This window comes from Ailuropoda melanoleuca, chromosome 17 (assembly GCF_002007445.2).
Source record: "Ailuropoda melanoleuca isolate Jingjing chromosome 17, ASM200744v2, whole genome shotgun sequence".
Taxonomy (NCBI): Eukaryota; Metazoa; Chordata; class Mammalia; order Carnivora; family Ursidae; genus Ailuropoda; species Ailuropoda melanoleuca.
Window position 1 is genome coordinate 3,472,362 of NC_048234.1, and position 22,984 is coordinate 3,495,345.

At 48.3% G+C, this 22,984-nt stretch overlaps 1 protein-coding gene across 2 annotated transcripts in view; it reads left to right on the forward strand.

Moving 5' to 3' along the window:
• The first annotated feature begins 42 nt into the window (after positions 1-42).
• Positions 43-22,984, forward strand: part of NTN1 (netrin 1) — a 160,068-nt gene continuing 137,126 nt past the window's right edge. For both annotated transcript variants that reach the window (XM_034646931.1, XM_011227392.3), the window contains exon 1: positions 43-1,127. In XM_034646931.1, coding sequence (XP_034502822.1) covers positions 110-1,127 — 1,018 coding nt within the window. In that variant the 5' untranslated portion in view covers positions 43-109. The remainder of the gene's footprint in view (positions 1,128-22,984) is intronic.

The following is a 22,984-nucleotide window of genomic DNA, read 5'->3' on the forward strand; positions in this document are numbered from 1 at the left end:
GGGCGCGGGGCGGGCTGGCTGAGCGCAGCTCCCCTCTCTCCTCAGGCGCCTTCTGCGGCGGGCGGACCGACTCCTCGGCGCTGCGGGGCCGGGGCAAGCTGGACGCAGCATGATGCGCGCAGTGTGGGAGGCGCTGGCGGCGCTGGCGGCGGTGGCGTGCCTGGTGGGCGCGGTGCGCGGTGGGCCCGGGCTCAGCATGTTCTCAGGCCAGGCAGCGCAGCCCGACCCCTGCTCGGATGAGAACGGCCACCCGCGCCGCTGCATCCCCGACTTTGTCAACGCGGCCTTCGGCAAGGACGTGCGCGTGTCCAGCACCTGCGGCCGGCCCCCGGCGCGCTACTGCGTGGTGAGCGAGCGCGGCGAGGAACGGCTGCGCTCCTGCCACCTCTGCAACGCGTCCGACCCCAAGAAGGCGCACCCGCCAGCCTTCCTCACCGACCTCAACAACCCGCACAACCTGACGTGCTGGCAGTCCGAGAACTACCTGCAGTTCCCGCACAACGTCACGCTCACGCTGTCGCTCGGCAAGAAGTTCGAGGTGACCTACGTGAGCCTGCAGTTCTGCTCGCCGCGGCCCGAGTCCATGGCCATCTACAAGTCCATGGACTACGGGCGCACGTGGGTGCCCTTCCAGTTCTACTCCACGCAGTGCCGCAAGATGTACAACCGGCCGCACCGCGCGCCCATCACCAAGCAGAACGAGCAAGAGGCCGTGTGCACCGACTCGCACACCGACATGCGCCCGCTCTCCGGCGGCCTCATCGCCTTCAGCACGCTGGACGGGCGGCCCTCGGCGCACGACTTCGACAACTCGCCGGTGCTGCAGGACTGGGTCACGGCCACTGACATCCGCGTGGCCTTCAGCCGCCTGCACACGTTCGGTGACGAGAACGAGGACGACTCGGAGCTGGCGCGCGACTCATACTTCTACGCCGTGTCCGACCTGCAGGTGGGCGGCCGCTGCAAGTGCAACGGCCACGCTGCCCGCTGCGTGCGCGACCGCGACGACAGCCTGGTGTGCGACTGCAGGCACAACACGGCCGGCCCGGAGTGCGACCGCTGCAAGCCGTTCCACTACGACCGGCCCTGGCAGCGCGCCACGGCCCGCGAGGCCAACGAGTGCGTGGGTGAGTGGGGGGCGCCGCGGCGCCGCGGGCGGCGGGCGGGGAGGGGGGTGGAGGCGCGGCGGTTGCGAGGGCCTCGCGGCCGCGGGTGCCCAGGAGCGCCGGCGGCGGCCGCACCCGAGGACCGCTTGCCGCGTGGATGCGGAGTGGACCGTGGGAGGCGCATTCCGGGACATCCCGGGTCGGGGAGGGCTGAGAGCGGGTTCACGGGCTCGCGTGGCGCTGGCCTTGGCCACTCGGATATGCGCCCAGGGAGCTCTGTGAAGCCAGGAAGCATGAGAAATGCTTCGGGGGAGAGGGTTTTGCAGAAAACGTACTGACTGGTCCCCCTGACTCCGGACTCAACTGCAAACATGCGTTGCCTTACCCTTCCCGCCCTCCCCCCTCCTTTCCCAGGGCTGCAGCTGGGCGCGCAGTTGGGAACCCCGGCCCGGTTCCCGGGAAGTTCCAGCTTCCCAACCACAAATCCCTTGGGAGATGGCAGAGGGATTTGCAGTTTGGGGCCAGTTCAGCACCCGACGAATGTATCACTCCCTTACCTTCTATTTGTCTTTTATGGTTTGAAAAAAAAAATCCCACCCCTTTTGAACAGCGTATTTGTGTTAGCAAAAGAATGATGTGATTTAAATTAATTACTATCTACAGATCACAAAGGAGAGTTTAGTAATTATTTTAAAATAATTCAGTCATGGTTCCAAAAAGTATATCAACATTTTTTTGTGTATGTTGTTAGCGTCAGGGTTAGGTGAAATGGAAGAGGTTTGAATTAACCCAAGGGTCCAGCTTCTCGTTTTTTAATGGGGTTTCAAGTCCTGAAAGAAATCTGGCAAAACCAGCTCTGGTGAATACTGTTGGGTCAGAAATGAGGCTAAAAAAAAGTGGGGAGAGAGAGATCTGTTCTATTTATGAATTGTACAACTTTGCTTCTGTAGAAACTCCCAGGCATCAGTTTCTCCCCAGGAAAACAAACCAAACCAAACAACAAAATTGGGGGGGGGGAGTGGAAGGCGAATGCCAGAGAATTCCAGTATGAGATGTAAATTTCCAAGTCCCACGTTCTATTTTAATGAAAAGTATTTAGTCCCTAGATAAGGCCATTGGGTGTTCATCTTTTGTGAACATATAGCTATTCCGCCCTCCCCCCACCCCAGGCAGCCAGCGCGGGTTTCTTCAGTCTCTTCCCCTTCGGAGGCACATTGCTAAGTGTGCTGGTCCCCACAAACACACGTTTTGAGGTCTGGTTCTGATTAATTGTGTCATGTTGTTGTCGAATAGTTTGTGCCTCATGACTGTGGATGCAGACTTTTGAGCAAGCGAATGGAAAACATGTCTTGGAGAGCCGGGTGGGCACTGAGGCCCAGTCAGGCGTCCTGGGCTGCAGAGCGGGGAGCCTCCTGTTGCTTGGTGTAGGCCTCCATTTTTTGCACCGGGTCCCGCTTTTGCAGACCTAATTGTTCATCCCCCTCATTTAAGGGACTGAACGGGTTGCCAGCTTGAAGAGACTTTGCAGGATTCCGCAGCGAGCTAGTGGGTCCCACCCTTACTTTAGTGGTCTTTGAGAATAAAATTGCTTTGATCTGCTCCATTCCTTTAGAAATGTTGGTTTTTCCCATCCCTTCTCTTTCCCCCTCCCTCTTTTCTTTGCTTCCTTTTGTGCGTAAAAACCCTTTATTGACATTTAAACGGCCTCCCATGGTTTTGCTATCAGTTTTAGTTTGCATGTGGGTATGAAAGATATCTTCTGGGTTGTCAACAGCGGGGTCTAATTGGACAAATGCAAGTGAATGCATTGTGGTGAATGAACTGGACCTTGTGGTAACATTGTACTGGCTTGAAGATTCGTCTTAGCCTCGGTATTGTTCCGATTCACCACCCACCCCCATCTCTCCCTGTCACTTTGGATGTGGAGACGTAACCCGTATGTGTTGCAACAATGGTCATGCACTTGAAATAATCTTTGTAGTTTAGGATTTTGTCTTTTGACCAAAGCATTAACTATGTGCACAAATTGGATTGACTGCTTTTTTTTTTTACAGCCAAATTGAGCAATCAACATATTAACTAATGTAATTAGTAAGTGTTTTTTGTTCAAAAAGTTTAATTAGGCCTAATAAATACATAATCTGCATGACAAATAATCGGCTAACAATATTTTCTGGTTTTTCCTGAAGTTATTTTAATTCTCGGTAGTTAAAGTATCTTTAAATCTTGCCAATTATTCAGTCATCTCATAAAAGCAAAGCAAATTCAACTAAGTTAAAGTTATTTATAGTTTCCTTTTTGAATAGATGTTCTGATATCTTGTAGCTACAGCCCCGGGAACGTCAGGTTGAAGTTCCCATAAAGTCTTAATTGAAGTCTTAGTGATTTTTCCACCATTCCGCAAAAGAGAAAGCCGGCAAAGACAATTTAGAAGTGATTTACAATTAAAGGTCGAGCTTTTTATGAAAAGGCCCTAGAGTGGAGATATGTGAATGAATTAGTATTTGACAGGTGTTCGGAGACACTACAGGGCACTGTGGTAGGAAAAAAAGCATTAATAAATCCTTCACACACTAACTTTTGTACTATCAGCGGCTCAGATTTTCCCCCCCAACATAATCCCATCTTGTGAATTTCACACTGTTGACGTATAAAGTCAAGCTCCCCAGATTATTTACAATGAAGGCAAGGTAAAGAAGGATGCTTTTTAATTCCAAAAATTAGTCTTGATTTAAAAAAAATGAAGCATTATCACTGTGCTATGTTGTTTTTGCCTTTATAAAATAATGAGACAGTGATTTATAATAGACTAAAATAGCATCCTTCCCTAGGTTAATTCCCATAACCCCCCCCAAAAAAAACCCTCCAAAAATTTAAAAAGACATGAATATTATCATTTGACTACACGGTTCTACACAGGGCCAAGGTGCTTTCAGATTGCTAAGAAGTGCATACATCCTATAGGTTTTCTTTGGGCAAGCTTTCTTTTTGGTGCCTTTTCAAGGTTGAATTCTCTACGGAATAAATGTGAACTTTCGTAAAGCCCAATTTTATTTTAAATGCAATTTTGGATTTCTTCTGGATGGAAAAAACCCCTCAAAACAATATGAAAGACAAGACCGTGTATAACGTTACAGCCTCGACAGCTCTCAGTGGAATAACTAAAGACTTTCTTCCGCCCATATGTATCAGCAGTGCTCCAATGCTCTTACACATGTGCATTTACATTCATCGCGTGAAGAAGCATCCATGCATGGTATGTGTACGTTCAAGGGAAAATGCATGAACAGTTTTAAACCACCTGGGTTGCTAGGCCCTCCCCCCCCCACTTCTTCTTCTTTTTTTCAAAAGAGCATCTGAAGACCATATTGTGTTTCATAAATTATTGACATCAGTTTTAATCAGTGTCCCCCTGACGTTGGAGCTGTGTTAGTATTTAGTGCCTGACGAAGCATGCTGTTTAATCTTACTGTGGGGATGTCAGCATGAACCCCTGCCTGGTTTGTGACAGGGTGAGCTTATGAAAACTCGTTTTGCGACTCACTCTATGGCTTTGCATTGCCCAGCTGAAACCCAAAACCCACACAAAAGACGTCTCTGCAAGATGAGCTCCGTGCTGGGCTGGCCTCCTATGGTCATGGGTACCTGGAACATAATGCTGGTAATTGTTTAAACATGGCTTTGGGAGAGGGGGGGTCCTCGTTGCTGCAAATGGCTCTCGCGCTTTGCCCTACCATCATCCCCAGCAGGAGAGAGGGGTTGTATTGGAGGTGTTGCCGTGAGAAATCCAACGCCCCACCAAAGACTCGTACAAAATCAGAAGGCTAAAATTATTTGCTGCTTAGTCTAGAGCCTGGCACGTAGCTGTAGATCAGTGAGTGTTTTTATAGTCTGAGTAATTATTATAATTATCATCATTATGGTGGTTAAGTCTTGAGAGCTTATTTTTTTGCCAAGCACTCGTATTAGTCATTTAATCATTGCAACCACGCTAATAATACACAGTATGATTGCACTTATTTTACAGATGAGAAAACCATAACCTAGAGACATTAAAATGGTTTTCCCAAAGCCATTTAGTTAGTAGGTGGTGGAGCTGGATGTTTATGCTTTGTCTTATTGTATCCTTTGTGCGGACGCCACAGAGAATGGACGGATGGATGGATGAGTTGGTGGGTGGATGGCAGTTACATATCCACGTATGGGAGAGAATTGGAACAACCTGTTACTTCTGCTAGAATTAGAGATGGGTCCCTAGTTGTGTTGATTATGTTATATTGTATTAATTACGTTCATACATATATCAATATGAAGTTGTATGTAAGAAGTCATCCTTCAGGGGCGCCTGGGTGAGTCGGTTAAGCATCTGCCTTCGGCTCAGGTTATGATCCCAGGGTCCCAGGGTCGAGCCCGGCATTGGGCTCCCTGCTCAGTGGAGAGCCTGCTTCTTCCTCTCCGTCTGCTTCTCCCCCTGCTTGTGCTCGCTGTCTTATTTCTTTCTCTCTCTCTGTCAAATAAATAAAATCTTTAAAAAATCATCGTTCATTTTAGCCATCAGGCCTAGTGGGAGCTGGGAGTTGGGAATATAAGTGAAGAGGGTTTAAATACTTTCTGGTGGGTCTTGGCATCCACCTGGGTTGGTGATGGCCAAGTCTCTTCTTGATTTCAGGGCCCGTGATCTCTCTCAAAGGTAGGGAAACACAGCTCATAATCAGAAAATCCTCTTTAATAAGGCCTTTTCCGTTTCCTTAGTGCTCTGTATCCCCCTTGCTTCTCTGGAACATAGAGAAGAAACTCTAGGAAGTGGGCTGAGAAGTGTTGTTAAAGAGATGAGTTTAGCGGCACTCCCTGGCTGCTAGCATGGTAGGTGAAATTCACGTGTGTTCGCACAGGGCTGTGGGTGATCTCGGTTGGCCGCGTGGCAGCTGGTGTGAGGGTCTCTGTTGGGGTTCTCCCCAGCATCCGGTGGGCAAGGAGGCTGCTCTCTACTCTACCCAGAGAGAAGGGAGACAGAGTCATGTCAGGCTGAGCTTCCTAGGGTGGGTCTGTGCATTTCCAGGCTTTGCCAAGAAGCCTTTGGCCCTGCCCAGACTTCTCTCTGACCTCCTCCTCCTGTCGAAAAATGAGATCCTCAGAAAAGTATTTGAGACTTTATGTCCAGAGTAAATATTGGAAAGGCAGTGGGTTGACATTCAGATGTTCCCTGGAAGGAATCCCCTCATTTTCTGCTCACAGCTGGTATCGATATCTCCTTCTTGAGATGAGTTGTGCTTTTCATTAAGTAAATTTTTTGTCTTGGGATTAAACCAACATTGTATTCTTAATAGACTTTTATGTTTACACATCAAAAGTCCACTGGGTTGTTATTCTGTTATCTTGATGGCTTCAACAGAGTCTGCTATGCACGCTGGTCTCACCAAAATAAATGGCCCTCTAGGGAACTGGATTATAAAACTGCCTTATCTGTCCATGCACCAGTACAAATATTCTGTGAGCCAGTATTTTTTTCTTCCTTTCAGAAGTGATAATCATACCTTCGGTTTCCCTAGTGCCTTTCATTAGAGGGAGCCCGGAGGTCTCAGAGGGCTTTTGAAAGGCTCAGGATTTAAGCCTAATACTTGCAGAGTGGCCCACCACATTTTGCCTGTCGTCTGGGAAGACCCACAGCAGCCTCCCGTGGGCTCTGTGGCCTGGGCAGGTGTGGCGTTGGTCGGGGAGGCTGGGGAACTGCGGGGTTGACAATGTCAGTCCGAGGCGGCCGTCAGGTCGCATCGCGCAGACAGACCGCAAACCCCCACTAAGTGCCAGCCATTGTAATAGGTGCTTTCCGATGGCCTTGTTTCAATCCATCAGGAATGGAAGCTTCCCCCAAACGGACGTCCCTGCCACCCACGGGCAGTTTTTCCACCAACAGAACTGAGTGCGGCCTGGGCCGCAAGGGCACGTCTTGGCTTAGTCAGTGAGGCCCTTGCGTACACAGAGAGCAGGGGGTGTCAGCGGCACTCGTTTCAACTGATCACATAACAGCCCCATCCAATTATACCCAGCCCTGGGGGATGGCTTTTCTGGGGAGCACCTGAGCATGGGAGCTGCGGGGGACAGTCCTCCGTGCTGTCTGCTGTCCTGAGGGTTGGTCTGCGTCGCACAGCCTAGCGAGCTCAGCATTGCATTCCCATATTCTTTTTTTTTTTTAAAGAGTTTATTTATTTGACAGAGACAGCCAGCGAGAGAGGGAACACAGGCAGGGGGAGTGGGAGAGGAAGAAGCAGGCTCCTAGCAGAGGAGCCTGATGTGGGGCTCGATCCCAGAACGCTGGGATCACGCCCTGAGCTGAAGGCAGACGCTTAACGACTGCGCCACCCAGGTGCCCCTGCATTCCCATATTCTTATCCCCAAAATGCATTCCTGCTGGAAACTCGGAACTGGATTTTAATCGGCCTTCGGAACCTTGTGTAATTGATGTGCCTTTTCCCCATGTCAGAAGGCAGAGACCTGTTCCCGTGGTCAGCCCTGGGCCCGTACAGGTAGTGCTTCCTTCCCGTCCCCAGCTCCCCGGAGGCCTTAGCTGGGTGTGTGTTCAGCCCGGCCAATTTCTTCTGTGCCAGAGAGAAAGGGGCTGTGGGCACGCCAGGGACGAAGTGTGGCGTGCCTCTCGTCTGAGACTTGCCCTTCTGACACTTCAGTGCCTGCCCCAAGCCTCCTTCCCAATAGACGTTTGTCTGAGAGGTCCGCCGACGGAGTGCAAGACTGGAGACGTGTGCTCTGGCTTTGCCCCGTGTGGGAGCCATGCCTGGCGATCCCGGGGCCTTCTGCCGTCGGGGCTAGTGTAGAGGCCATCGTTAGGGGGAAATGAACTCGTGTTGCAGTGCAAATGCACGTGTACAGAAAATCCAGAAGACAGATGTCTCTTGGTGTGGTGACGTCCAGGTTGTTGAAGGGGGTGGCTTTTCAGCTGGCAAAGGAAATTGGCTGGGTGAGAACCTTGAAAGGCGGAAAGTCAACACCCTAGCATACTACATCCACTGATAACCAAGGAGTATTTGCTGGGGCGTCCCAAAGGGAGGGGCACTCTCTGTCTGCTTGATGATCCGTTCCTGCTTGGGGTGGCCGTGGTGCGTACTTAGTGATCGCACCACCACTCGCCCATTCTGAAACCGGGGCAGACATTGCTAATCAATCACAGCAGAGATGGTCTTAGGATATTAGCATCCTTTTCAGTAGAATACCCTAGACAGCCCTGATTTCTTAGAATTAGCCTCAGAGATGAAAACTGTGTGACATTTTCGGCCCCAGAAGACCTTCCCCAGCTCCCCAAGCCCGTAGTCAAAGGAGAACCCCATAAGTGGACGTTTCTGGAGCCATCAGTGGTGGCGGCCCTCTCTTGGGTCTGGCAGGGGAGGTAAAGAAGTGTGAAGTGGGTGCTCTCCCTGCGGGTGGAATGCACTCTCGTTGGGGAGGTTGTGCGTGTGAGGGGTGAATACTTGTACACCTGCACTAAACCGCGAACACGGCTGGGCGCTCAGAGGGAGGAACTTTGCTGAACACCCGGGACTCAGGAGGCGCGGACGGTCTGGAGAAGAAGTGGGTTTCGGATTTGGCTCCGCTAACATGGGAGGACTGCATTGCAGTCCACTGCAACACATTGCCCACGTGCGTTGGCTCTGTGGTTAGTATTTTTGTTTTCTTCCATGCCATGAGCTCAAGAGAGACCAGGTGCCCCGAAAAGGGTGCCTTCTGGGGTGGGTCAGCTCCAAAGCTCCCCGGCAGGTTCCCCTGGACTAGGAGAGCTCTGGAACTACCCTCCCATGCCCACGAAAGCATGCCACAGACGGGGACAGGGCTCTGGTGACTGAGGCTTCCCGGGGCCCTTCCCATGTGAGAAGTTGGACCCTGGCCCCCAAAGCCACATCTGGGTGGCATTGAGAGACTGTGCCCGGGGCCGCGTCCCCTCGGTGCTTGGCTTCTATTGGGGCCAAACGGTAACTGATGGGTCCAACCCCAGCATGAAAAAGGAAACACATTGTATATTTATAGATACAGGATTTGGCATCCGAAACATGAAAGTACCTTTGAGTCGCACGCCCCAGGGCAGGGCTCTTGGACACCCTGCCCCGAGACCTGCGGCCAGCGTGTTTCCTCTCCCCGAAGCCAGCCCTCAGAGGTGGGCAGGTGATCCTAGCCAACTCTTCATTCCCAGGCCCAGCCCTGTCTCGTTCCGTGGCTCAGACCCGGGGAGAAGTCCCAGGGAAAAAGTGGCCGGGCCTTCCCAGCTGCCGAGAGCCCAGAGCTCACGCCAATCTCCAGAAACCAGCCCTTCTGACCCCATGTTCTCTGGCCAACTGGCCAACCGCGACATCCAGAGAGGCGAGGGAAGAATGGGACGGGGCATTTCTCTGTGTTTCTCACCCCTGCTTATGATCAGGACCGGGGGTGTGGGGGAGGGCTGGTTGTTTTTCTTAAGTCAGTGACGGCCGCAGGAGAATACGACCCACATGTAAGTGGCAAGCAGCTTCTGATTTTCCTGCTCCGTAGGAATTACTTCGTTCAAAAGTCAAGATCGGAGAGCACAGCTTTCTAGTTAATCATATATGGAAGAGCACGATGTGTGTATTAGGGGTTATGGTTGAGACCCGCCGTGTCCAGCCTCACACTGCGCTCCGCCCGCCGTGTCCCCATGGGCGTGTTGTTGAACTCCTGTGTGCCTTCAATGCCCTCGGCGCCCTGGGGGTTCTGTGCAAGACCCCGGTGGGATATGGGGGGCCCGGGAGTGAGAGGAGCCCCTGCCTTATGCTGCAGGGGGGACTCAGAGGAGGGGCATGGGAAGGAGACCCAGAGGCAGAGCGCGCGTCCTGAACTCTGAGCTTTTATCAACATACACGTCTATCCCCCTTCCTCCTGCCGCGCTCTGTTCTAAACACTGCGTAGATATTGCCTGATTTTATCCTCACAACAGGCTACGACGTGGGTTCTGTCCTTATGACCCTGAAGTAAATTCCTTTACTAAAGTGTGACATCCGTAGGGAAAAGCACTGGGATCCCAAGTGTGGGCTCAAGGACTGTTGGTGAGCACCACATCGAGAACACGCCAGCACCCCCTAAGCTGCCTGAGCGCCCTCCCGTCGCCACGCCCCTCCCGTCGCCACGCCCCTCCCGTCGCCACGCCCCTCCCATCGCCACGCCCCTCCCATCGCCACGCCCCTCCCGTCGCCACGCCCCTCCCGTCGCCACGCCCCTCCCGTCGCCACGCCCCTCCCGTCGCCACGCCCCCTTCCCACCAGGCATGGTCTTTGACTGCTTTTGAGCGCTACGGACGTGGAATCCGTGTTCTGGCTTCTCTCGCCCCAGTGTTCCGTTTGTGGGGTTTGTCTGCGGGTCGTCTCCTTACTTCCCGTGGCCGTGGAGTGTCCCGTGGTATACACATGGCCCAATTTAGTTATCCATCCCATTTATGGCGGGCACTTGGGTGGTTTATCACGTGCCAGCCCGCACAAAGGACGTTGCTGTGGACACGCTTGTGCACGTCTTTTGACTCGTGCGCACGTGAACGCATTTCTGTTGGGCATGTATCCAGACGTGGAATCCACTGGATCGGCTCCCTGTGTACCGGTTCTGCATGTTGCAGGAAGCGGTTGCACAAATTTACATTTGTACGTGATTTTACCGGTGAAGAAACAGAGGCACGTGGGGGACGCGGACCTTGCCCGGGGTCACCCAGCTAGCAGGCGGTGTGGCCCCAGGGTCCTGCTTCTCACCGCTGTGTCTGATTACCTCTCATCTTTCATCTGTATCTACCCTGTCAAGGAAAACTGTTCATACTGGGGGACAAAGGTTCCCTTTACTTCTCTGGGTCTCAGTTTTCTGTAAAGTGAGGGGTTGGGGCTGGAAGACTGGCTTCAGCTCTGATAGTTTGTGTTCCAGTGGAATGTGCCTCCTTCCTGAGGCGTCTTCTCCTGTGTTACCCCCCCACCCCCCGCTCTGTTCCACTGGGAGTCCCTTGAAAGACTGGTCGGGCTCTGGGCGGGGGACCTCACTTGGGCCTGCCCTTCAAGACCACTAGGGATTTGTCCTCCTCTCCCTCACCAGCTGTTCCACTTGGGGAAGGGAGGATGTGGGGCGCTTTCCTTCTTTGCCCTCCTGCGTGTCAGCTGGCCGGTCTCCTATCTTCAGATCATGTGTGTGCAGCTGACAAAGTCAACTCACCTGTGTAACTGGCTCTGCCATCAAGAAATAAAACATTTCCAGGGGCACCTGGGTGGCACAGCGGTTAAGCGTCTGCCTTTGGCTCAGGGCGTGATCCCAGCGTTATGGGATCGAGCCCCACATCAGGCTCTTCCGCACTGAGCCTGCTTCTTCCTCTCCCACTCCCCTGCTTGTGTTCCCTCTCTCGCTGGCTGTCTCTATCTCTGTCGAATAAATAAATAAATAAATCTTTAAAAAAAAAAATTTCCAGAAGGCCTCCGTATGTCCTTCAGATCACCCCCATCTTGTCTTCTAGCACCGTGGATTTCATTTTGTCTGCTCTTGAACTTTCTATAAATGAAATCATACCGTATGTCCTCTTCAGTACCCGCCTTCCTTTGCTCAGCCTTATTTGCTTGTAAATAGTCTTAAACATAGCGTATCCTAGAATCCTTTTTAGTCTGATGGATGATCTCAGCTTCTTGGGGATATTAATCATCCTGCTTGCCTTGTCTGCCCACCTTTGCTCATGGGAATGATTTCCTTGTGGGTTTTTTTTTTTTTAAAGATTGTATTTATTTATTTGACAGAGATAGAGACAGCCAGCGAGAGAGGGAACACAAGCAGGGGGAGTGGGAGAGGAAAAAGCAGGCTTATAGTGGAGGAGCCTGATGGTGGGGCTCGATCCCATAACACCGGGATCACGCCCTGAGCCGAAGGCAGATGCTTAACCGCTGTGCCACCCAGGCGCCCGCCTTGTGTGTTTTGTAATGTCTGACTGTGAGCTAATCTTTTTGGGGGAATTTTATGGGAATCCCACTGGTCTTAGTTCTGGAGTATCCCTATTGGGTTGATTCTGCCAGACATCTTGGAGGTATCATTGGCGTGGGACTGATTTTTCCATCGATTAATCATCTTGGACATTCCTGTGTCAAGCGAGGAGTATGCATTTTCCTCTGGTCCCTCCTAGGCCTGGATCGCTGCTAGTTTTCCAGCTGGTCTCCCTGCCCTGTCTGTCCTGTTCCCCAGCCCCCGATCTGTTCTTACTAGTAGTTCCTACTGCCAGATACCCAAATGGATGACTTCCTCAGGCCTTTGATCAGTAGTCATTTCGTGGCGCAGCTAGCCCTGACCAACCTACTTAATAATCTCCTAAGAGAGCTCCCTCATCCGTGTTTGTCTGTCTCCTTCACATGCACGCACACACGCACACACACGCACTCATGCATGCACGCATGCACTCATGCACTCACACATTCCTGATCACCCTTTTCTTACTCTGCTTTCTCCATTTTCCCCCATAATACTTACCACCTTCTAACACACTATGTAATTTACTCCTTTATTATGTTTTTCACCTGTCTTTCCATCCTCCCCCTTGTTCCATTTGAACACTCGTTGGAAAGTAAGTTCATGTAAGGGTGGGAGTCCTTGTCTGTGTTGTTCACGAGGGGACTGGCATACAGCAGGTGCTCGCTAAGTATTTGCTCAAGGAAAGACTGAAGGGTCTCATTTGTACCTCCTGGCCTTGTACGTCCCAAGGCCTCATCTCCTTTCTGTGCATGGGTGCTAAAACCCAAGCCCAAAGCCACAAAGGCCTGTTTCCAGGTCAAATAACCAGGCTTTCTTTCCTTTCATCTCTTTCTCCCTCTCATCCAGCTCCACTCCCACATACCCCTTGGTCACCACGGTCTCAATGTTTCTCTTAATACTTTGGCTTTCAGATTCTTATTTCCTCCAGCACCTGGGGATTTCCTTTTATTTCTTGTGAGATCTGCTATGCATTAAATATTTTTTAAAATTACATTTCATCTAGTATTTCTAGATGTTTGCAGCGGTAGGGGTGCTGCATGAGCTCAGTTCACCTTGTTGCCAGAACTCGGAGCCATATATTTTAATCTTTCATCCATCTGGAATGAATTGTGACATATGGTGTGAGGTAAGGATCTCTCTCTTTTTTTCATCAACTATTTAGCCAGTTATCCAGTGACAATTATTGGGGGAAATATCATCCTTTCTCAGTGATTTGAGATGCCATATTTATGAAATGCTTATGTTTTCTTATAAACTTGGATCTGTTTCCTGGATTTTCCGTTTTGTTTCACTGATCTTTTTTCCTGCCCCTTCCTATCTGTTCGGCTAGTACACTTCAGTGTCTGGTGGGTTCAGTACTTACTGATTCTTTCACATTGGTTCTTTTCCAGTTATTCTCATTGCTACTCTTACGTATGTTTGCATGCATGCGTGCATGGGCTCTAGGTGGGTTTGTCAAACCCCAATACGCATGTCACGGATAATTTGATGGCAGTGTTCTTAAACTGAACCTGGTGACAGTGGATAGCTTTACACTTTTTAAATTGTTACCATATCGACTTGACTGCTGCTGTTAATGATTTGATGATTGAAACGAATCCGTTAGGGTCGTAAGGATACGAAATGGGTAGGATGGAAGTCTGGATGAAATCACAAATTGTGTGTTTCTTTGTGTTGCTTTCTTCTAGGTAAATTTGTGAGAAATTTTCTTGAGTTATAATTGACATTCAATAAACTGCACATATTTCAAAAGTGTAATTTGGTAAGTTTGACGTATGTGTGTACCTAGGAAAGCATCACCACAAACAAGACACAGAACATATCCGTCAGCCCCAAATGTTTCCCAATGCTACTTGGTAATTCCTCCCACACCTCCTGTCCCTTTCCCTGAGAGCACTTTCTGTCATTTTATATTAGTTTGCCTTTCTAGAGTTTTATGTAAATGGAATCATATGGTATATATTCTTTTTTGTCTGGTTTCTGTCAGCCTGCACGATTATCTTGAGACTCACCGTGACGCAGTATGCATAGTTCTCTGCTTTCTCTTGCTGGTAGTATTCCATTGTGTGGAAACAGCACACTTTGTCCATTCACCTGCTGATGGACATTGAGGTCATTTCCTGCGTTTGGCTATTACTGATAAAGCAGCTGTGAACGTTCCTGTGTGCATATTTGCATGTATATATACTTTCGTCTCTCTTGGGTAAATACCTGGGAGTGGAGTGACTGTATTAAGATGGTAGGTGTATGTTTAACTTTCTAAGAAGCTGCCGCACTGTTTTCCAGAATGGTTGTACCGTTTTACATTCGCACCAGCAGTGTGAGTGTTCCAGTTTCTCCAATTTCCCTTCCTCGCCAGTATTTGGTATGGTCAGTCTTTTAATTTTAGCCATTCCAGGAGGTATATAGTAGATACCTTTACAGTTTTAAACCTAACAGTCCAGAAGTGTTGTGGGGCACCTAGGGGGCTCAGTCAGTTAAGTATCTGCCTTCAGCTCAGGTCATGATCCCAGGGTCCTGGGATCGAGCCCCCGCGCCAGGCTCCCTGCTCAGCGGGGAGTCTGCTTGTCGCTCTTCCTCTGCCCTTCCCCTCCACTCATGGTCTCTCTCTCTCTCAAATAAATAAGTAAAATCTTTGAAAAAACCTCAACAATCCAGAAGTGTTGAACATTTCCATTTATTAATGTCTTCTTTTATGTCCTTCCATAGAGTATATAAATTTCTGTATATTAGCCTCACATTTTCTTAAAAGAAAGTTGATTTCCATGTGTTTAGAATTTTGAGTATTATAATGAAAGGGATTCTTTTCCCTTTTCCTTTATCTTCTAACTGGATATTGCTGACATGTAGAAAGGCTGTTGATTTTTATATAAGTATTTTGCAACCTGCAACTTCGCTGAACTTTTTAAATTAGTTTGCATAGTGTTTTAGTTAACTGCCTTCTCTTGGATTTTTTCATATTCAACTGTAATCCTCAAATCATGAAATTTTTAGCTCTTTTTTCCTAATATTTGTACTTTTATTTTTCCTGTCTTACTGCATTGGATAGAACTTCAAAGTAATGGTGTATAGGAATGGTGACATACACCCTTGTGTTGATTCTGACCTGAGTGAGAATGTTTCTAGAGTTTTATCATTAGGTATGTTTTTGTTAATAGTTTTAGGTATTCTTTTTTGTGCTTGAAGGAGTGACTTTGGTTCCTGGCCTACTGGGAGGTTTGCTCCTTTTTGTTGTTGTTGTTTTAAATTAAGAAAAGGTGTAATGGGGGCGCCTGGGTGGCGCAGTCGTTAAGCGTCTGCCTTCGGCTCAGGGCGTGATCCCGGCGAACTGGAATCGAGTCCCACATCAGGCTCCTCCACTGGTAGCCTGCTTCTTCCTCTCCCACTGCCCCTGCTTGTGTTCCCTCTCTCGCTGGCTGTCTCTCTGTCAAATAAATAAATAAAATCTTTAAAAAAAAAAGAGAAAGAAAATGTGTAATGTTAACCTTTTGGCTATCAATCAAAATGATCATATACTTTAGCTTTGACTATTAATGCAATTAATTGCATTATTTTCATTCCTAATTTTTTTAACAGATTTACTGAGATATAATTCACATATGATATAATTCACCCATTTAAAATATATGATTCAGTGTTTTGGGATATGTTTATAGGGTGGTGCAACCATCACTAAAATAAATTCCAGAACATTTTTGTCTGTCAACAAGAGAATCTCGTACGCATTGGCAATCATTCTCCATTCCCTCCTTCCCACCACCACCCAACCCTAGCCAACCACTAATCTACTTTTAATCTCCATAGATTTGCCTGTTCTGGACATTTCCCATAAATAGAGTCATACTGTAGGTGGCCTTTGTGACTGACTTCTTTCAGTTAGCATAGTGTTTTCATGGCTCTTCCATGTTGTAGCAGGTGTCAGTATTTTATTCCTTTGTATGGCTGAATAGTATTCCATTGTACCCGTGTGCCTGTGTTTTATTTATTTGTTCATCCGATGGCGGACATGCAGGTTGTTTCCACTTTTTGACTATTAGGAATAATGCTGCTACAAGTATTAATGTATAAGGTTTTCGTATGGATATGTGTTTCTATTTCTCTTGGGTTATGTATCTCAGAGTGGAGTTGCTGGGTCATATGGAAACTCTGTGTTTAACTTTTTGAGGCACTGCCAGACCGTTTTCCAAGGCAGCTGCACCATTTTACACTCCCACCTGCAACATATGAGGGTTTCATTTTCTCTACATTCTTCTCGTCGATACTTATTCCCTATCTTTCTGATTATAGCCTTTCTGGTGGGTAGGAAGTGGTATCTCATTGTGGTTTCGTGATTTTCTAAATTTGAACGATTCTAGCGTTTTGGAATACATTTATTTGGTGACATGTTGTTCTTTGCTAATATTTTATTTTTGATTTTTTAGATCTCTTCAAAAGTGAGATTTGCCTGAACTTTTTTTCTCCTTATATTGCCTTTCGTATCGGGGCTATTCTAACTTTATACAATAGAGTGAGAAGTTTCTGATCTTTTCTGTGCCCTGGAATAATTTAAGTTGCATGAGAGATAGCTCTTCCTTGAAGATTTGCCTGAATTAGCCCATCTGGGCCCTGTGCCATTTTTGGAAGTAGTTATCTGATAATGATTTCAACTTCTTCCATGCTTATATGTTTATTCAGGAATTTTTCATCTGCTTTATGAGTCAAATCTGGTAATTTGTTTTCCAAGAAAATTATCATTTACCCAGATTTTCATTTTTTTAAACATAGTTGTGTGTAACAATTGCTAAAACTATTTTTTAAAAAAATTTCCATATGTGCCTATTATATCACCTTTCTGATTTCTAATAACGCATATTTATTCTCACTCTCTTCCTAGGTTTGGTGTTTTTCTTGATATTTTTGAGAGTGATGGTAATAACACCTGATAATATCTGTTGAACACTCACTGTGTGCCAGGCCCTGTGCTGAGCACTTTGGGTGTGCTCAGTTTTAAAACCTTCAGAACCTCGTGAGTTGAGTACGATTATCCCCATTTTACAGGTGGTTGAGAAGTTCACAAGTTCACCTTGCCCGATGTCACCCGGCTACAAAGCACAGAGGTGTAATTCCAGCAGTGAACCTGTCAGCTCTCAGGGCTGGAGCTCTGACTGACTGCTTGAGCCTGCCCCTTGTTTTTGAATGTTGTATATTGCCTCCAGTTTTCTTTTTTCTGTTTATTTATTTATTTATTTTAAAGCGAGAGAGAGCATGTGCATACAAGCGCGTGTTGTGGGGAGGGGCAGAGGCAGAGGGAGAAAGAGAGACTCTTAAGCAGGCTCCACGCCCAGTGCGGCACCCGAGGTAGGGCTCAATCTTACGACCCTGGGATCATGACCTGAGCCGAAATCAAGGTCAGATGCTTAACCGACTGAGCCCCCCAGGCACCCCCGATTCCAATTTTCTAATTTCCATGTCACCTTTATTCATTTCTTGTTCAGGTTTTTGTGGCCCTCCTGATATTTTTCGTTAAATGCTCAGTTCAGCTAATATCATGATTTTCTTCTTCCTGCTTGACGGTGGAACCACGGAAGGCCGTGACTTCTCTCTCGAGAGCAGCTTTCACCACCCGCCCTTCGTTTTGATTTGCACCTGCTCCCATTGTCACTGCTTTGACAAAGACTGTGTCATTGTCGTTATGACCTTCTTTCTGCTCCTGGAGTTATTTATGAATTGCATTTTCATTTCCAGGGGAGTATGTCCTTAAAATATATGCATTGTTATTAATGGCTAATTTTATTTTATTTCAGCCAGTACAGTTTTTAACAATCTCGTGTGTGTGTGTGTGTGTGTGTGTGTGTGTGTGTATGTGTGTGTAAGATCAGTTCTCTTGATATTCCACAGGAACTGAAAAAGAACTCTGTTTTTAGGGCAGAGTTCAACATATTTGTTAAATTAATCTTACTCATTTTTTTTCCTCCAGATACTCTGTATCTTTGTTCCTATGTTTGCCTATCTGGAGCAAAAGCATAATCTTAGTGGGAGATGCTAACATTATCTGTCACTCTCAGTCCTTAACCAAGTAGGTGACAAAGTCATCCAACCTTTTAAAAATTGAGAGAAATGCAAAAGCGTCTAAGGCACGTGGACACAAAGTAGAAGCAGGGGTCACAGGATCGTATCTGAAATATTGAGTTCAGAGCACAATGCAGGGACGAGGACAAAGCTGGTTGTTCGATACTGATATCAGGAAAAATGCACGCGGTGTACCGTGAACTTGAACGGATGTCACCTGGGCCTCGGTCTCCTCCGTAGCGGAAAGAGGGGGTTGGCACAGGATTTCTAGGTCTCTTCCAGTGCTCCCATTCCATGGTGATGGTTTTGGGGTTCCCCAGGAAGTGGTGCCAGGGAGGGAATGAACTGGGACGAAGGCTGAGAAGCAGAGAAAAGGCCAGGATGATTCCTGGGTGAAACTGGAGCAGTTTGAGCTGACAGCTGGGCTGAGTTTATTGCTTTGGCTGATTCCCGCCCATACATGAGGCTCTGCCTCATTGCCTTTCGGCCTGGCAGACAAGGTTTGCTGAAACACCAGTCAGTCTGCAAGGACAAGGTGGTGAGGCCCAAGAACTCACTGGCATGGGGTGCCACGTCCCGCAGTAAGATATGACCCCAATGGCTTGTCTTGGCTTGGCTCTGGAATACACCCCTTGCCTCACCCCAGGAGCCCTGAGCTCCCCCAAAAGAGTGTTTCCTTGGGCGGCTTCCTGCAGGAATGGGCAAGATAGCCAGCTCCATGCCTGCCTCTGTTTCTCCTCCCTCTCCTGCCAAGGGGTAATTAGTTCACGGAAGAAGGAGGGGATGCTGAAGAGAGGCACGTGTTTCGCAGGCTACCAGAACCATAAGAAAGGCTGAAGACGAATGAGCTAAGTCTCCAATTTAAGAAGTGAGGGGGAAAAAATGAACAGAATAAGCCAGAAAGAAAGTGGTGGGGGGAAAGAGGAAAAGAGGAAGTCAGTGAACTAGAAAACAAATACTCAACAGAGAGGATCTGGCAGAGACAAAGGTAACACCATGCATAACTTTATGCTAATAGATTCCAAAGTGTCATTTCCAGTATCACGATCGAACCCTGAGCGTTTCTCACGGAGCTGCCCACAGACGAGGTGCATCAAAATCTGACGTGGAACCAACGAGAAAAACAGATAGATTGGACTTCATCAAAATTTAAAACTTGGGCTTCAAAGGACCCTATCAAGAAAATGAAAAGACAGCCAGCCCATCGAATGGGAGAAACTATTTGCAACTTATGTACCTGATAAGGGCCCAGAATATATAAAGAATATCACACCTACAGAAATCTTACAACCCAACAACAAAAAGGCAAACTTAAAAAACAGGCAAAAGACCCGAACAGACACTTCTCCAAAGAGCGTCTACGCATGGCCAACAAAGCATGTGAAAAGATGCTTCATGTCATTAGCCAGTGAACTGTGAATCAGTCTCACGCTGAGCTGTCATTTCACACCGGCCAGGATGGCTCGTAATCGAAGAGATGATAGCAGGTGCCAAAAAGAATCTGGAGAAGTTGGAACCCTTGTGCACACACTGCTGGTGCGAATGAAGAGTGATGTGGTCACTTTCGGAAAGATTTTCTCAAAAGGTTAAATATAAACATAGAGTTATCACAGGACCCGCGGTTCTGCTCCCAGGTGTATACTCAAGAGAAACAGAAATACATAGCAGGCAAAGACCTGTACACAAATATTCATAGGGCCATTATTAGTAACAGCTAGAAAGTGGAAACAGCCCAAATGTCTATCAGCGGATGAATGGATAAGTAAAGGGTGGTATATCCATTCAATGGAATACTACACAGCCGTGTAAAGGAACGGAGTACCGAGACATGCTTAGACATGGAGAGACCTTGAAAAGTCACGCGAGACCACGTACCGTATGCTTCTAGTTGTGTGAAATGTCCAGAATAGGCAGATTCATACAGGATGCACATTAGCGGTTGCCGGAGACTGGAGGGAGGGGTGAATGAGGATTTGGGGCTTCTAGTTGGGGTGGTGAAATGTTCTGGAAGAGATAGTGGTCACGTGCCACCTTGGGATGGTACTAAAAACTGTGGAATTGTACGCTTTTCAAGGGTAAATTGTATCACATGCGTATTATATTAATTAAAAAAACAAACCTTGTGGGGGGAGTGGGAAATGCTTATTGAAATGTGTATGTCTGAACCTTTCTCTGGCTTCCTGAAGTCACATCTCTGGGTAGTAGAGCCTAGAAACCTGCGCTTCGGCTAATAATTGCGGAGTGGTTTGGTGTGGTTTAAGAATCTCTGTCCACGTTTCCTTGTGGTCAAATTCCAAGTAATCAATATAAAAAGAATGATGGATATAGAAAATCACTCTTTGGGGGAAAAAAAAATCCCAGGAATAATTCTAAAGAATCACAATGTCTGCTAAAGTTAGCGAACGAAGCTATGAGAAATAGAAAGTTGCCATAGTGTCCGAGTATCTCGCCGCAATTTCAAGATGGAAAAGTAGTCACTTTATGGTGAAGACACCAGGCGGACATCACCTTAACCACGTGATCGGAACTAGTGTAACTAGGAGTGGGACCTACTCACGTCATGTGCCTTCTGATAGTATGCGCGCCCTGGAGATAACAATATCCCTCTGCGGGATCTTGCTGAAAATCCACAGCCTGAATTTAATCACGACAAAGCATCAGATAATCCCAAATGAGAGACACCGTACAACGTAGCGGGCTCGTCCTCTTCAGGAGTCTCAGGGTCATGAAAGGCAAAGAAAGACGGGGGGAGACCTGAATTCAGTGTCAGGCTCTGTTTCAGATCCGTCCTGGACCAGGAAAGGACATTAGTGGGAGAGTTGGTGAGGTGTGAACAAGGTGTATAGATTAGATGTCCATTTCCTAGGTTTTGATCACTCCTGGGTATGTAAGACACTGACATCTGGGGAAATTGGGTAAAGGGTACGCAGGAATCCTTGGTGCTATTTTGCACCGTTTTGGCGAGTCTCAAATTGCGTCAAATTGAAAAATTACAAAGAAATCACTCTCCAGGAGCGTCACGATTCGCCGTCTGAAAGACACCCGTGTAGCAGAAAGATCTCCGGCTTTGGAATCAGACAAGCCTCAGCTGGCACGCCTGGTGCCATCACCTACCAGCTGGACATCGAGCTTCTCAGCCTCAGTTCTTCATCTGTGAAATGGGATCAGTCATGTCGGTGTTCTTGAAATGAAAGGCTGTGTGTCCATGAGCAAGTGCGGGGTGTGTGTGTGTGTGTGTGTGTGTGTGTGTGTAGCAAGTGCTTGGGAAATACCCATCCCCCAGTAGTCCACGCGTTCCGAGCTGTGCTCCCTACTCTTCAGGCTCGAGTCCGCGTCTCACCTTGGAGGGAGAGGACCGGTCCTCTGGGCTGTGCTCCTACGGCCTGGCAGGGAGCCACCGGAACACCCTGGCCAGGCCACTGAGAAAAGGTGCATCACGGGAGAGGCGAGAGGAAAGCAGCCGGCCTGGGGAGCTTTCTCACAGGCTCTTGCTGGCAGGCTGCTTAAAGTTATACCAACTTCAAACAAAAAGGGTTTTCAGACACAAAGGAAGGCTCAACCTGGCCAGTGCCAGGCCTGGCTTGGCACTGGAATTCAGAAATCCAAGTCCTCAGAACTCACAGACAGGCCAGACCATCCCAGTGGCTCTCCTGCCCCCCCACTCCAGGAATGCCAAGAGCTCCTCGCCCGGGCTCAATCCCATTGTTGACCTGGGGACAAATTAATTAGACTTAAATAAGAGCCCGTTCCTCCACGGTGTGTATTCTGCGGACAGCCGAGACCGGGTGACAGGCCCGAACGGGGATCCTCCCATCCACCTGCCTCCCCGTCTAACTCCTCCCCACTTTGCAGGATGTGGGTGCCCGGGCTCGGCTGGTTTCCTTCATGGGTTATTTTTAAACAAAACAAAGCAGGTCGTGTGCAAAGCAGGCCACGTGCTTTACGTGGTTTCTCAGTCTGTGTTATTACATAGGCCCTTCCGGGTTCTGCCCCTTGGGTCTCCCGCGTGACCAGAGGGACACAAGAGAGAGCGAGCCAGAGTCGAAGGCACAGAGAACGTGGGAATGACTGAGTGCATTTATTTATTTATTTATTTATTTATTAAAGATTTTATTTATTTATTTAACAGAGAGAGACAGCCAGTGAGAGAGGGAACACAAGCAGGGGGAGTGGGAGAGAAAGAAGCAGGCTCCTAGCAGAGGAGCCTGATGTGGGGCTCAATCCCATAACGCCGGGATCACGCCCGGAGCCGAAGGCAGACGCTCAACGACGGAGCCACTCAGGCACCTCGACTGGGTGCATTTAACGCGTGCTTTCCCTATCGCTTGGCAGGTCCGCCTCTCTGTGCCCATCCTCGGGGAACACACAGGTGCATAAGTAGGTACTTGTAAGTGTTTGTCCCAGGTTTGTATGGCTCTAGATTTGTCTGTCTTATCTTCATTTCCTCTCTCTATATCTAAAACCCATAGTTGTACTATCTACGTGCACAGAGAGAGAGAGAAAGAGAAACACAGCCTGGAAAGAAATGGCTAAATAAACTGGAGTATTCACACCCTGGAATGTAATGCTGCATGTAAAGATCGTAAATTCCTGCACGTGTGGGCACAGGCAGGACTCCGTGATAAGCAGACCAGACACCCATGCCTCAGAGCTTCCCCAGGGTTCTATCTGCATTCTTCTGCCCTCGGCACAGCCCTGGCACATAGTAGGTGCTTTTTTCCCCTTTTAATTAGAGACTTGGTTTCCGGAACTTTGTGACCTAACGGACTTCACGGTTACGGTGTGGATTATTCATTGAATTCGTTAAGTGAATGAAGAACCAGGCCCGGACGGAGTTG